The sequence below is a fragment of the Pezoporus flaviventris genome, unplaced genomic scaffold (assembly GCF_033815535.1).
Source record: "Pezoporus flaviventris isolate CSIRO_AGI_PZ_B2104156 unplaced genomic scaffold, CSIRO_AGI_Pfla_v1 ptg000036l, whole genome shotgun sequence".
NCBI classification, from domain to species: domain Eukaryota; kingdom Metazoa; phylum Chordata; class Aves; order Psittaciformes; family Psittacidae; genus Pezoporus; species Pezoporus flaviventris.
The window spans coordinates 2,179,432-2,195,354 of record NW_026892584.1 but is presented as its reverse complement, the minus strand read 5'-3'; the positions used below and the strand labels follow the sequence as shown (position 1 = coordinate 2,195,354).

The 15,923-nt window shown below is 37.7% G+C and overlaps 1 protein-coding gene across 3 annotated transcripts in view; it reads right to left on the bottom strand.

The window, feature by feature from the left end:
- Positions 1 to 15,923, bottom strand: part of LOC133274081 (synaptotagmin-9) — a 71,590-nt gene that overhangs the window by 37,791 nt on the left and 17,876 nt on the right. For all 3 annotated transcript variants that reach the window (XM_061462863.1, XM_061462864.1, XM_061462865.1), the window contains exon 2: positions 678 to 1,029. In XM_061462863.1, the coding sequence (XP_061318847.1) occupies positions 678 to 1,029 (352 nt within the window). The remainder of the gene's footprint in view (positions 1 to 677; positions 1,030 to 15,923) is intronic.

Below are 15,923 nucleotides of genomic sequence, written 5' to 3'. Positions count from 1 at the left end.
GAGGCTAGTAAAGAGCATTAGGGCTAGTGCTGTACCTTTCCAGCTGAAGTACATCTGCTTTGACTCAAGACATCTACTGTCTCTTCACATGCTGATCCTTTTTCTTACTGTGTGAAATATAATTCTTTCATCACTTGCCCCTATACACACACTTACCCTCTCTTTTTCCTCTTCCCTCCTGTACTGGTTCTCCAGTTGCCCTGGAGACCCCACTGACTCTTGTTCAGTCACTATTCCCCCCACAGTCATGATTTTTAATCCTATTTCTAACTTCCAAGTGCTGCATTAGCTTGCCCTACTTTTCTCCTTTGGCTCTTGTAAAATTTTTGAGGACATATCACTGAGTATTCAGCAACAGTGCTGAGTGCAAATGAATATGCTTTACAAGCTAAATCTAGGCTGTTCTGGTGCTTTAAGAGCCACACAGTGCTCTGTCTTGTCCAGCTTCTGAGGGAGAGGCACAAATGAGATAGTAGTTGATAGAAGAGTGGAATAGTATTGTGATCCTGTCCTTTTAACCTAAGAGGTTTGCATACCTCAAAGAATAACTTTTGTGCAATTTTATTTTAGAAAGAATGTGCCAAAAAATTATACATTCAGTGTACTGGATAATCAAGCTGTGCTCTTTTGACTGCACCTGTATTCATTAATATCAGAGAGAAGCTAGAGTTACTGACCGATCAGAAGAGGTTGGTTCAGTGACCTGACGATGCATTCGCACATTCTGTACACAGTTCTCCTTCGTTCCTGCCTGAGCATCTAATGGAATATCAGGGGAGGTGTGGCTGATCTTCATGGAGGACTCCGGATAGGCTGTAGGCTGTCCCAGATAATCCTCACTGTAGTCATGGTCATTGGTCTCTGTATCTGTGTAGTTCAGCGATTCTTGTTTGTTGTCTTTGCTCCCAAATGGCAGACCACGCTCTCGCCAAGGGATCCAACAAAGCTTCCAAGATACGAACAGAGAGACACCAAACAGAGCAAGTCCACAGGCTGTGACAACTAAGGAGAGCAAGCTTATTGAGATATCTGGAAACAAGAAAAACACATGCATGTCACATCTTTGTACTCCTTCCAGCTCTGTATTTTCAAGGCTTATCTTGATAGAACTTAGTTTACATTTTCTCTCTGAAAGCTGTGTGGGCTGAAGGCCATTCTAAGATGAAAAGGGCTGTTCACTCGTTCACTCAAAATTCTACTGATGAAAAAGCAGTGCCTGCTGTACATTTTGTCTTGTCTTTATTTTCATGTAGTGCAGTTACCTCCATTTCCTTTACCAGATCTTACAACATTCTTTTCCAGAGACTGTATTATACGCGAACACATGAAAATATGCACATATGCACATGTGACATGATTTTTTTAGTATCTTGTTTCATTATTTTAATTCCCTTCCTTTCATCTTCCACTCATTCTTATCTTTGCAAATTATACTGGACTATCAATACATGGCTTGCTATTTATAATTTAGTTAGGTACCAGTATCTCTTAAGAAACAGATTTTTCTGTTTTTTTTACTCCAAAGGGTTTGTTGTTTAGTTTTTTGTTTTCTGTTTCCAAACTTCTGGTATAAAAAGAAATGTGGAGATGAGTTTTCTGTAGTTTTTCCCCACATTACTAGCATTACCCTCCTTCATAATCATATCAACACAAGTAACTTACAACTGGGAGAGGCTTTTTCTCTGTTTTGCTTAAGTTGCACATTGGGAAAATGACTCAGTGGAACAGCTGTTTTTATTTTGTCTTTTATTTGCCTTTAAAGTGCTTTTGAAACGAGTTTCTCTGTGGATTACACAATGCATCATGCCTTAAACACAATTAGTAAGAATTCTATTTTACTGACTCAAATTACAAACACAACCTGATCAAAGCAATCCTTCACAGTGTGTAGAGCCTCAGAATGTCAGGCTGCATCTCTCTAGCCTAAATCTGCAAAGGATGGCATGAGGTTGAAATGTACTGCTCCTACTAGGACAATTATTTAAGAATGACAATTCAGATGAAACCGCCTCAGTCAGCTGGGAGGGGGGTGGGGAGAGGTGGGGAAGAAAACAGTATTTTTCAAAAAAGTGGGAAAGTCAATACCTTCTGTCTCTGCTGTGAGTCCCATCCTCACCAGCCAGAGAGATTAAATGTCTGCAGAGGCAGCAGTGAAACTACAGTCAGTTTCACCCAGGAGCTGTCTGGTTTATTTTGCACGCTGAAAACCAATTTAAAACAATTTTAGCCAGCATGGCCCTTTCTGTCCTTCTCCCAGACATATGAAGACAAAGCTCATCAACAGTGGGGACAGAACAGCAGCTGCTTTGAATTATAGTGAAGAGTTTCAGAGCTGAAATTAATTAAAGAAATTCCTCCTGTGCATAAAAGGCAATCTGGGAGAACGTGGAATAGTGCTTCTTGGTATTTTTGGAATATTTACTGGTAAACAAGTCTGGCAGCAGAGACAGAGCACAACCTCTCACTCTGATTAAAAAGCAGAGGAACTGGGATGCAGTAGTGAAAGAAGACCTTCAGAAAGAAGCAATTTGTCTTGGATTCCTTGGAGGAGAAGGAAGAAATACGTCAGAGGTCTGCAAAAAGGTCACATTTTCAAAAAACTGATTCAAGTAAATGATCCAGCATTGAAAGAATGAGAAACTGAAAGCTGTCATAAACCAGCCAGAAGATTGCAAGGTAAGAACTGGAGACTGCCCAATGCCAAGACTATGTGAAGTTGAGAAACCAGTTGAAAGGTAGACCAGCAGTACAGTCCCCTAACTTGAGAATAACTTTAGCAGAGGACACGGTCATTGAGAAAACTGACATCCTGAGATAAAATACATGAGAACAATATGGAGAACTTTTCATTTGGAGAGTTTGAAGGGCTTTAATAATATACCTCTGTGTTTAATAACATAACACTGAGAACTCTTTATCTCACAGTTTACTTTCAGAGAAGCTGGGTAATACACAGTTCAGAAAACTTGCCAAGTCACAGAATAAAAGGGATTACTCTTCATCATCTTGATTTTACTTCTTTCTGACTCCTTAGGAACCATTTTCATTTGAAATTTTCAGTTCTGTGGGTAGAAAGGGACAATCATATTACCTGTCTTACTTCTGTGAAAGACAGTGGGGCTAAAGAGCACTGCTCCAAACTGTACACTTTCACTGGACAGTGTTTTTCATATATTGCACATCTCACTGGCAATCTTCAGCAACTGGGCATGTCCCGTGCCAGGGGGTTGGAACTAGGTGATCTGTATTTAAGGTCCCTTCCAACCCAAACTATTTTAGGATTCTTGAATAGCTGAGGTGAGTGCAGTCCCAAGTGAAGAGATTTTTGGCTGCACGCTGGTGCTGCTTTTACATTAGCCTTTTGTACTGTTATATACTGTATTCTCTGTAACTTTTACTCCCATCTTTCCATATGTCTCAGTTTTTCTAAGCCTGTTTATCTGTATTCCCATGTGGTAGCAGCACTCATCTGATGCCAGTGATTTTCTCTGCTTTGTAATGAAAGCAGGATAAGTCTTTACTTGCTTGTCCTCACAAAAATCAGAGCTCTGCAGCACAGAAAGTGTTCCTCAAAAATCCAGCTACTTCTCAATTCACTCTGCTTTCACAAGAATTAGAGCAATGTGTTTTCCAGAGCAGTATCTGATGTAAGTCTAAACTACAACTGTGAATCAAAGTGTAGGCAAGCACTACAGGCAAAGCTGAGCAGCTTACAAGCAGGCATGGGCTTTGGGACCAGTGAGGAAAGGCATTATTTCAGAAGGAACAGGGTTTTTTTCTTCAGTAGCACTGAAAAAAAGAAAGATATAAATTCAGTGTGCCATGGTTTTGATGATCATCTGTGCTCACTTGTAGCATTTGGCCAGTTCCATTAGTGGCTAACTACTGTATCTACTCTGTCCCTACTTTGCATTGGTAAGAGGTCTTGAATCTCTGCACTGAAGAATCTCATGAACACAAGGAAGGACCCTGTGCCACAGCTACTTGCATTGATCTCTTTCATGGTGCAACCACAATGCCAGCCAACTGTCTTAAGATATGCATCCAAGTCAGAGTTTTGCAAATACAGTTTCTTGATCATGGCTGCAGCGTGACCTGAACCCCCAAATTCTTCCATGTCAGAATACCTGGGCAGTATTACAGTGTGTTGATAATGGATAATGTGTTCATAGAAAGTAAATCTAAACTTTCTGTAAAAAACATGCACTTTTAAAACAGGTTAAAGAAACCAATCAATATAATAGCATATACTTACAGTTCATTTTTACAAGCACATCGTCTGCTACATGTTTCCATATACCAATAAAGGAGGTAGAAGATAAGAAGACAGAACTTCAAGAGTGACCTCAGATCAAACACTCTCAAGACTAGTGAGCTTCATCTAATTTTTTGTCTATGAAGACTGTGACTTCATCGTTAGAGGGCATGGAAGACGTAATTATTTCCATGCAGTTATAACAATTCAGGTACTCAGCTGTGGCTTGCAGTAAGGCCACAGACACGTAGGGTCCCTGAATATCTTGCTCATGGCATGTCTTACAGATATTCTAATGTACTAATCAATTTTTGACCAGGTTTTCATGTTCAAATCCTTTTTACTCTACTGACTTTCAATTTATTAGTCTCCCATGCCTGTCAGCATAATTTGTACATTTGCTCATTTTTTGGTAGCAATCACAAGGTTAAAACCAATGCAGAATCTTCTGCCTGTGGATCACATCGTCACTTATTATCACAGACTGGAGAGATGAGCATGGCCTTTCTCTGTGACAGATTTTATTACAATCAGTTCTATGACAGCTTTATCAAAAAGACTCAGCTTGGTTATGAAGTCATAGCTGGATCTTTTTTAAATTTTTTACTTACATTTTAAAGTAGATCTGTTATACAAAAAAGTAAGGCCCAACTCTTTATGTAAAGACACTGTATGATATGCATTTAAATACTCTTGTCTTCAGATTACCCAATTAAACAGAATTGCTGGGGAAGGGACCCTACAGGTCATTTAGTTCAACACCCTGCTTAAGCAAGGACACCTTAGAGTAGCCTGGTACTCTACTGTCTGGGACTTTGCCCAGACAAAATTTCTCAAAATATGGAGACCCCACAGCCTCTGTGAGCAACCTATTTCACTGTTTGACCGCCTTCAAATAGACTAATAATTATTTTGTTAGGGGTAAGATACTAAATGGGTAACACTTTTTTAGATCACAATACAAAAATATCAATAAAGCACTAAGATATAACTGCACTTTGTACATTATATAGTAGAAAAAGATATGAAATACAGAAAAAACAGTAGTGGCTTTGTTCATATATGAAATAAGGAATTATTTTTTTTCTTCTTGTGTTTATTAAGTTACTATTTGGATTGTTAAACATTATACAAACTCAAGTACCTGAATCAGCCAACAATGGGAGAGACCAATAGGTAATGCAGAAAAATGCATGTCTACAGGTGTGTAATTTGAGTTACAGAGTTAAAAGGCACAAGGCTAAACTATTTGGATTAATCTGACTTCAAAAGATGCAAATATGAACAAACATATGAAGAAGAAAAACCAGCTGGGAATTCCTGATCAACCAGGAATAGACAGGACATTTGATCAAAGGAACTGCTGATCAGTAATATAATTATTTGGGTAATAAAGTGGTTGGCTCCATGGATGCAATCGCTCGCTGTTTGTTTTTTAATGCAAATGCATCTATGGAGGGTTAGCCATAATTCAGCTCCATAATTGTAAGAACAGAAGCCTAAGAGCCTATCTTTCCAGAGGAGAAGTCTTAGGAGGAAGTATCTGAAGTCCCTACTGAAGCAGTTTTAGCTTAATATTGCAGGGTAGTTTCATTTGTGCTTCACAACTTTTTCTTAATTAACATAGCTGGCACTTGCTCAGGATGAAAGGTGCGTCTTTGAGAGACTCCTGAGACTCAGCTAATAACATTCTTCTCTGAAATATTCCAGAACCAGTTAATTATCTTTAATACTGTGTTTAAAAACTTTCTGGGAAATTCTTTAAGGTAAGGCAGCTGAAAACCAAGGGGCTGAATCTGCAATTTTATTAGGCTTATTGCACATATTAATCCAACTTTTACTCTGATCCTGAAATTTATGAATGTGGGCTAACAAAACAGGCCTAAGTGAGATCAGTGTCAGGGTTTCATATAATAAAAACATTTTCATGACCTAAAAATATATCTGTAAGTGGGTTTTATTGGAATTTGAAGCTGCTACCAGCTTTTAGTGACTTTTTTTTTTTTTTCAAGTTATGTGTTCTCTATAGGTAGGCCTTAGGGTACATAAAGCTTTTGTGTTGATTAAGCCACTGTTCTGATCCTCTGAGTGACTTGCTTATATTTTTATTCCTAAACAGTGTTATGAATTCCAGTTTGTCAGTGTGTGCTTTCTCTTCATCTGTGTTGCTCGAGTTACAAATGTGTGTAATGTATTGTTTAAAGTCAACTAAGTTTCATAAATGAACTGGATCAATGAAATATAATCTTAGGTCTTCATCAAGGTAATTATTAGTTAGTTTAAATGTACACACATTCCATAGCACAATTTCAATATGAAATCAGAATTACTAAATAGCCATACAAAATATAACAGAAAGTGCATAAGCAATAGAGAATTGCTTGCTCAGCATATTTTTCCAACAGCAATTGTTGTGATATATAATTTGGTAATTAAGAAGAAAAGTTATAGAAGCAGTATGTTTGGTTTGTATTGATTATTGTATGAATTGATTATTGTATGAATTGATTATTATTGGCAACCAAAATTGTACGTGAGCGCAACACTGAAAAGCATACTCACTATGATCAAGCCTAACATCTGTAACACAGTAAATTAAACTTGTTCTAAGAATAATTTCTTATTTGCACATCTATTTCCTCTTAATATATTTAGTCTGCATTAATGCAAATTTCCTTGACAACTTATCTGACATGTAATATTCTGCTAGAGTTTGTAAGCAACAAAAAATATCTACTAATCTGGCTGAATGAGTGGGGATTCTTAAAGATACAGTTGAGAGGAGTCATGTGTTCAAGGACTTGCATTTGTCTTTCTGACATCTTGCAGTAGTACCTATTGACAAAGAATTATGTTGTTCCTCTTGTAAAAACTAAAGCTTCTGTTTCACAAGCAAAGCATAGTAGAAAATAAAATTTGTTGCGACTGTGTATACACAACTGTAATAAGATTCATCCAGGTTCCTGTATCTGAGACTTGGTTCTTTTGGTTATTTCCATATTCTCTTTGAATACATACTTTGCACAGCTGATAAAATATGCAAAATTACTGTATATGTTTGGTCTTCTAATATCCAGTGAAAAATATTGTAATCAGGAAAAAATGCATAAATAATAACAGAAGAGAGAACACCATTTTTAAAGATACCATTACAGACTGTCAAGTACTCTGTGTAACATGACATGGAAATGGCTTAAACAGCTCTATTTCATCCTGTTATGCAGAATCAGTTCGAGTGTTCCATTTGTAGGACTGGAATGTAGCTGGTGCAAATGAATATGAAATCTTATAAAAGCCATTTGGCATTTGAGACACACTCATATCTTGTTAGCTAAAAGGGAAACGTGATATGCTGAAAGGAATTTTGGAGGTATACATTTATACTGCAAACACCTACAACCATCAGTCCCGTTAGGTCCTTCAGAGTGTAAAAACTGAGCAGTGATGCTTTGTAAGACTTACAGTTCCCACAGCTGTACTCAAGAGCTGTAATGCACACTGCCACCCATCTACTCTTTCTGCTATGTTAAGACAGGTTAAATAGAATCAGATTAATTACCTGATTGGACTAAATAATATGATGTACTTAAAGCTTTTCTTTTTCTTGTAGGATCACTTGCAAAGTGAACTGAGTTACTAATTAATAATTTGGAAATGTTTACCCTGAGTTTTTTTAGGGGATGGTAAATAGTAGTTTATGGGGTTATTGAAGAATTTAAGTTCTCATCTAGTCACAGGAAGTGACTAGACACTTTTGGCACATACTGTGTATGTTCCCTCATTGGCAGAATGTAAAGTTTGAATAGAGACATGAATGATGAAGAATGAATAAAGAACAACCATGTTTTCTAGTAGAAACTTTTGGACAAACTGTGTGTTATTGTTCTGGGTTCAGCAGTAGCAGTCATTTTTCTCCTTCTTAGTAGCTGCTGCAATGCTGTGTTTTTGACTTTCAGCCTGGGAACAGCGCTGATAACACCGATGTTTTTAGTTGCTGCTCAGTAATGTTTACTCTGACCAAGGACTTCCTGAGTCTCATGCTCTGCCAGGGAGAAGGGGAAGCCAGGAGGAAACAGAGACAGGACACCTGACCCAAACTAGCCAAAGCAGTATTCCACACCACAGCACGTCATGCCCGCTATATAAACTGGGGGCAGTTACCCGGAAGGGCTCAGGTCAGGCTGGGTATCAGTCGGTTGGTGCTGAGGTGTTGTATTCTCTTCCCTTGTTATTTCCCTTATCATTATCATTCTTGATGGTAGCAGCAGTGGTTTTGTGTTATACCTTAGTTACTGGACTGTCCTTATCTCAACTCATGGGAGTTACATTCTTTTGATTCTCCTCCCCATCCCTCCAGGAGCAGGGCGGAGGAAGGAGGGGGGGGAGTGAGGGAGCGGCTGTGTGGCTGACTGAGTTTAAACCACAACAATTCTTTTGGCACCCAATGTGGGCCCGAAGGGCTAAGATAATGACAGATCTGACCAGAGGGTGTCTAATCGTATTTGTGATAAGCATTCATTGTTTTGGATTAATAGTCACTTGTCACAATGCTGATTTATTGACTCTCAAATCTGTTGCTCTTGATCTCACAGTTTCAGCATGTTGTACCTTACTTACATTTGCTGTGTTAGTGTTTATGGGCTGGGGGCCTTGGGCTAAGGTTCTTCTTTCACTGTACTTTATGGTAATGACTTGTAATACAATAGAATCATTGATCATGAAACTTATCTGGCTTGCATTCCCAGTGTGGTTACCACCTCTATACTCTGGGAGGTATACAATGGAAGTGTTTAGCAATTACACATCTTTTTTCCCCTCCTCGGGTGGTCAGCCTATGAGGGAGACATTCCCACACACCTTAGTGACAAGGACAGCAGCTACTCAAACTCTGACTACAACAGATAATGCAGCTACTCCAACTCCAAGCACAGCAGCTACACCAGCCCCAGTGACAAGTACAGCAGCATCAACTGAGAGTTCTGAAGGTTTTGAATGGCCTTTGGGTACCCTTGAGGCCTGCCTGCTGATTGTGATGGGGATCAGCATGTTGGCACACATTCAGAGCGGGCTTTATCCATGACCATTTCGTCTGATCTCAAAAGTTAAGCGGAGTCAGGTTTGGGTCTTGTCTAGGATCAGACGACGATATAGGAGGACCAAGAGCTTTTCCCAGAAGCTGGACAGTCATGAGTGGCAGGGTGTGTGGGACAGTATGGGCAAGTATCTAGTCCACTGGGCCCCTCCAGTGCTTTGGAAGAGTCAGATATGGAAGGCAGCTGTCCAGAGCCCCCAGTGACAAACTGCACAAACTGCTGAAGAGAAGGGTGAATTATTTTGAGCCTGGTGGGCCCATGACAAATCAGGCCATCAGGGCAGAGATGTAACACAGAGATGGACTCATGATCAAGGGGTGGACTTAGCAATAGACACTATTGCCCAGGTTATTCATGAGTGTGAAACGTGCTGCAATTAAGCAAGCCAAGTGGTTAAAGCCTCTTTGGTATGGAGGACGATGGCTGAAGTACAAATATGGGGAGGCCTGGCAGACTGACTACATGACACTCTTTCTCCTGCTCTGAAAGACTGTTAACAAGAGATGGAGCCCAACATCATGGACTGGATGGACTCAGCAGCTTTATAGGGATTGGTCCATGCACTAAGGAATGATCTCTCTCTCTCTCTCTCTGTGTTGATGTATATATATGTATATATGTGAGGTAAGAATGATGGTATATTGAAAATGTGGGATCTGAGTATGACATGAATGGTATGGAATAAGGGGTGGATAATGTCCTGGGTTCAGCAGTAGCTGAAAGTATGAAACTTTCAAGATTTGTGAATATTTTTATGAATAAGCCACCAGGGCACACATTAATCTTGTATGTTATGATGCTATGAATAACAATGTAGAGAAACTGCCATTTACTTCTGCAAAGTATAGCCAGCAGCAGGAAGTCCCCATGTTACAGAAGAGCAACCAGCTTAAATGAATCATGTTGACAAACTCTAAATTCCGTTATACTCCTTGAAAGCCCAGTAAGTTACAATAAATAGTAAAGAAGCATTTGAGAACACTAAAATAAATAAGAAAGAAGCATCTGATTTACCACTTGTATAAACTGTATGCCAATACTGTACCAAAGTGCTCAAGACAATACAGAATAAAGAAAACAATAAAATATACAGAATAATAAAAATAATAAAAAATACATAATAATAATAATGATGATGTAGCAGCATTTTCTGTAAAGTTTTAACAAAATCCTTTTGATTTCCTTTAGGGCATAATCTTACAGGCAAGGAAAAAAAAAAAAATTACTCAAATGCTTCATTCAATGCCTTTCTTTTGGTGGGGAAATTTGTGGAATTAAATGACTTTAAAGGGCCACAGGAGATGTGGACAGACCACTGAAGTGCTTAAAGACCTATTGATCTTTAGCAAAATTTAAGTTTCACATTCATATCTAAAGACATGTATATGTAAATATATATAAATACATAGAGACATCCATAATGCAATGCCTATGATGTTATATGATGAAAAAAAAAAATTCCACAGAACTAGCTATAATGATTAATAGGAGTTGTGTCACTCATATAATTCTACAACAAATCTATACAACATCTTTTTCTTTCAAATTTCCATTTTCTTTTCCATTGGAAGCACTGAATTTCATCTACCAGTTGGCTACTTGTCTCTTTAAGTTTCACAAGCCCAGTGGAAATCGTTAGTCTTCCTAAATTTGAATAACCTAAAAAAAATTTGTCTATTTTTGAACCTTTCTTAATTTAGGGATTTTTTAAAGGAAATAAAAATGTAAGGCATAAAAAGACAGTATTACTCTTCTGGGCAATTTATGTAGAATAAAAGTTCAAGCTTCTCTTTAAAGTCAGATTACTTGGAATGGAAATAAGGTCAATTATTTCATTAGCTTCCTTTTCAGAATCAGCTACTCTAAGCCTATATTATGGGAATTTGGCACATCCCAGTGGTTCAATATTTACAATCCTTGCTGCACATTTAAGGAAGAGCCAGAATTCATCTGCTTTGTGTATACTGGCAGATCGTAAAACAGTTGCCACAAGTGTTGAAACATCACAAGGGAATTCAGGGAAACTGCCTGCATAGACTGATCTGGATAGAGAGGAAATTTATTACTTATTTTGACCTTCATGAATCTAATGAGATGTTTATATCTGGTTTTAAGTGTGGCTGGTCTTTATGTTTGTTTTTTAATAAATGAATGCACTCTCATCCCTACATAATACCTAGATTCAAAAGATTACAATATTTTCAAACTGCTTTGATTGGGACTTCATAATATTAACTGATTGTCATGGACTTGTTACACATTATTCTTTAAAAATAAACTCTCACAAACCACTAGCATCTTAAACTCATTAAATAGCCTGATTTTTCTTTTAGAAGGGACCTGGTGGCATAAAGACACCTTTGAAAGCATTTATCCTTATTACATGAAGAGCCAGATGCACTGTAATACATTGACTTTTTAAGAGAAGTACTTCAGAAAGTCAGCCATGGTGAATGTATTAGGCATCTGTTCTTTGTGAATGTAGGGTTCCCGTTTTATAAAACGAAGCTTTTTGGTCTGATCCATATGTATTAGGGTCTAACAGAAGTCTTACTGATGGGGATATTTATTACTAGGAAAGATAATGAATTAGTAATTTACAATAAGATCTAGTCTACTATTAGAATAAATACACAAAATATACTTCTTTCACATTCCTCTTCATCTCCAGAGAGCAAAAGAAACAAGTTCAAGGCCTTTACAAATTTATGTGTGGGTAATTCTAGAAATCCTGTCTGTCTAAAATACTAAGAGAAAACTGTAGAACAGATATGAAACCAGAAAAACTAAGTGCAGCAAATCAAGAGAAATCTAAAATGAAATCACTTAAAGACATAAGAGCTGAAGAATAGAACTGAGAAACAGATTTGATAAAAAAATATCATTCACACTGCTCTTCCGCTTTTTTATTCCTAGAAAGTGATCAATTTAAAGCTGAGATGCTCTCGAAAGCCCTCCTAATTTTGGAAAATCCAAATATAAAGGAGAATATAAACTTGCTTATGTGTGCTTTGAGTAAGAATTGAACACATCTGGATTTCTGCTTTCCTGGGTGTAATTGTATAGTCATGCAAGACATTCCTTAAAATAATCTGTAAGAGGAAATAGTAGCAACAATTCTTTGAACTATTATTATAAACTACACAATTTCATGTTGTACTTTGTGAACGCAAAATTGAAACTGGACAGCTTGAGGGGTTTTTCTTCCTGTGTTCAACCAGTTTTATGGAGAAGAATGCTATTATACTGTAATTATGATCAACAAAGTAAATATTGAACACCATGTAGTAGTGACAGATACCCACCTACCTCAAATTAATGCACCCACCCTGACCAGTATTTGGCAGTGGAATCTAATCCTGTCATTCCAGTGAGTGTGCTCAAACTGCACACTGGGTCCCAAAAATGAAAGCTCTGAAGTTTCAATACTGAGAAGGATGGTAATAATATTCACATCCAATAGTTATTTTCTGAGGTTTACCAGTATTCTTGCTCAATATCATGCAGGAGGCATACAAACATGCGGCTTTCTCACTGAACAGTAAACTGGCAGGAGCTTGCTGTAATATTGATTAATGTAGGGATCAGTTCAGGGCTTTACTCTCTCCAACTGCTGATCTAAGCATTTGTATTGAGCTAAAATAGATTAAAAAAAGAAAAAAAATCAAGATAATAAATCAGAACAGAGCATTTTAGCATTAGGGAAGTACCCATGGGGTTGCTACTCCCCAAAGTCTAGATGCAAGTGTTCATAGTTGTCATGCAAGCTGTTGTCAGTGACTGGTAAAGATTAGTATGCTCACGTGCCCCTAAATTCCTTGAGTTATACCTGCAGAAACATGGCCCTACCACATGGTCAAAGGGACACGCCCAACGAATCAGTTACTGTTAAAGGTTAGGAGTTTCTTATATTCTGTTGGATTCATAGGGAAAACTGTTAAAAACAGACAGGTGGGGGACAAGCAACAAAAACAAAAGGATTGATACAACCCTACGTGCTGTTAACTCCCAAGTTTGCTGATCCCTCTTGTACCTTCCTGTCAACAATAAACATAGCTGTGGACTAGAGAAACAATCAGATAAATTATAAATATAGATTATTAAAAAATATGAATTGCAAATAATAGTGTCAATAAATAGTTCATTAAGGCTAGAAATTCTGACAACTTTTAAGATTGAGATGTTTCAGCTTTTAGGAAAAACACCTTACTTTTGCCCTATATGTAAAAACAAATCAGGAACGCCTGCTGAGTCAGGAGTTAAATCGTTTTTCATTCATCTTGACATAAAGGTCAAGATACTAATGCTATAGCATTTCAGGGGTTTAAGTCTGATAGTAACTTACGTGAATCATTAGCTTTGCATCTGTCCAGAGATTTCAAAAGCTGCAAGGGGCCTCATGGTACATTTTGTACCTAAGAAAAGCAGGAAGTGTTTTATATTTTAGATATTTAAGAAACACCGTGAGCCTTTCTGCACAAATAAGGAAACATCCACTTGTGAGCAGCAGGGACTGAGGTCAGTGGAAGATCAGAATGCCTTAACGTTTTATACCAGAGGTAATTTATAGGAATGACTGCCTGTTGAACCCAGTATCAACCGCTGTGAAGAGGTTCAATGTATCTAACGTACATCAAGAGGTACTTCAATACACCTAAAAATGTTCAGCTATTAAAAAAATAATTTTAAGAGCATCCCAAAGATTACCTACTTCCCTTGATGATAATGAATAGCAGCAGTTCAGACACTCGATTTTTCAAACGCTTCAGACTTAGGCAGATGGCTCCACGTTGATTTACATTGTTTTGAGTGTTCAAAAGTTTCTCCTTTGCTTTCTGTTCTCCCTCACTCCATCTCTCCCCTCTGATACACATCCACATATGTACATCCCAAACCTAAGATAAATCAGCATGGGTGGAAAGCTAAGATTCTGAAGTATATATTAAATTCACAGGAAGTGATCATTGATACAAGCTTAATAAATGAAGTTGCTTTTAGGCATTTGGTGTTTAAAAAAAAAAAAAAAGAGTTAAGTTCTGATGAGTAAAGCATATTAAGGGGGATAATAACTCTCAGATCTGTAAGGCTGGAGCCACAGTTTACTGTAGGAACCCTGCTCTGTTTTAACAAGCTGTGCCAAAAGCAAGCTGCCCTCCTTGGCCATACAGGTACTGAGTCACCATCGCTGGAGGTATTTAAAAGACATGTAGATACAGCGCTTAGGGTCATGCTCTAGTGGTGGACTTGGCAGTGTTAACTGTTGGACTCAATGATCTTAAAAGTCCTTTCAACCTAAATGATTTTGTTCTATGACAGTCATCAGTTGAGGGCTTATCACAGTGACCTCAGAATTACAAAAATAAACCCTCTGTGCACATAGGAGACCCTGATTTTTCCTAGCAGCTAGACATAGGCTTAGCGTACGCCCAGGAGTGAAACTATTCAGGAGTGACTAAGATAAGGGGCTATCTGACACCTTTCTTGTCAAAATCTTCAGCCTACCTTTGATGCACCGTGTATCATTACTGTCCACAAATAGTATGACTTCTGCCCTGCTGGATGATGACAAGGTCCATTCAAAATATTTTCTTCCAGTAATTTCAAATATCATATGAATGGGAAAAGCAATGCAAATCCAGATTTTTCAGAGAAAGATGTAATTTAAAAGGATGTTAAAGAGAAATTTGCAAGCTATCTTTTTTCAGATTTTGTTTTTATTTACCAGCTTAGAGAACTCTGCTATACATCTGAGACATAAATCACAGCTTTCTGTCCTTAACTCATTATTAATATTGCCCTTTTTGATAGAATGAGTAAATTATCTTTTTTTTTAATTATTTTTTTAATAGAGGTTTATTCATGAAAGCTGCTAGAAAGCATTACAGTTTTTCTGTGTGCTCTCCAACTGTCTGGACATACATAGTTAAAACCATTGGGAGTAAATCTGGGTCTGACAAATGTTAATGGAATGTAAACAGTGCAAGCAATGTGTTTAGAAACCCTAATGGACATTTGAAGAATTGTTTGCAGTGTTTTTCAACACACATTACCAAGTAGCTTTTAGAACAAAGCTGTTAAATTATGACAATGATTAGATTGTTTATCACTAAGTAGCTTTTTCCCTCCTTCCATAAATGTCAACATTATTTAAATGTCTTTTTATAAGCAGGCAACACAAACCAAGATGCAGCACAGATACAAGGTGAAATTAGGTAAATCAGTTGAAAATGGAACCTGGATTTTCTCACTTCTAATATTGAGTCTAGCAACTTTCCAGTTGCTTCTAGTGAAACAACATGTGACTAAACAGAAGGGATTCAGAGAGTTTAATAAGCATTGCTTAGCACACAAGCAAGATTTTGACCACTAAACAGATGGTATGGCTTTTTCCAATAATCTAGTTATAAATGAGTTAATTAAATAACTGAGTTCTGAGAAAGCTGTCATCTCTCCCACTGCACCTGCTCTCTGAGAGGCAGCAGGCATAATGCCAACACATAAAGTACCAACCCACAACGAACAGACCTGTGCAGACACAAAGTGGTACAGATAACTGAAAGCCATGTCACTGTGCT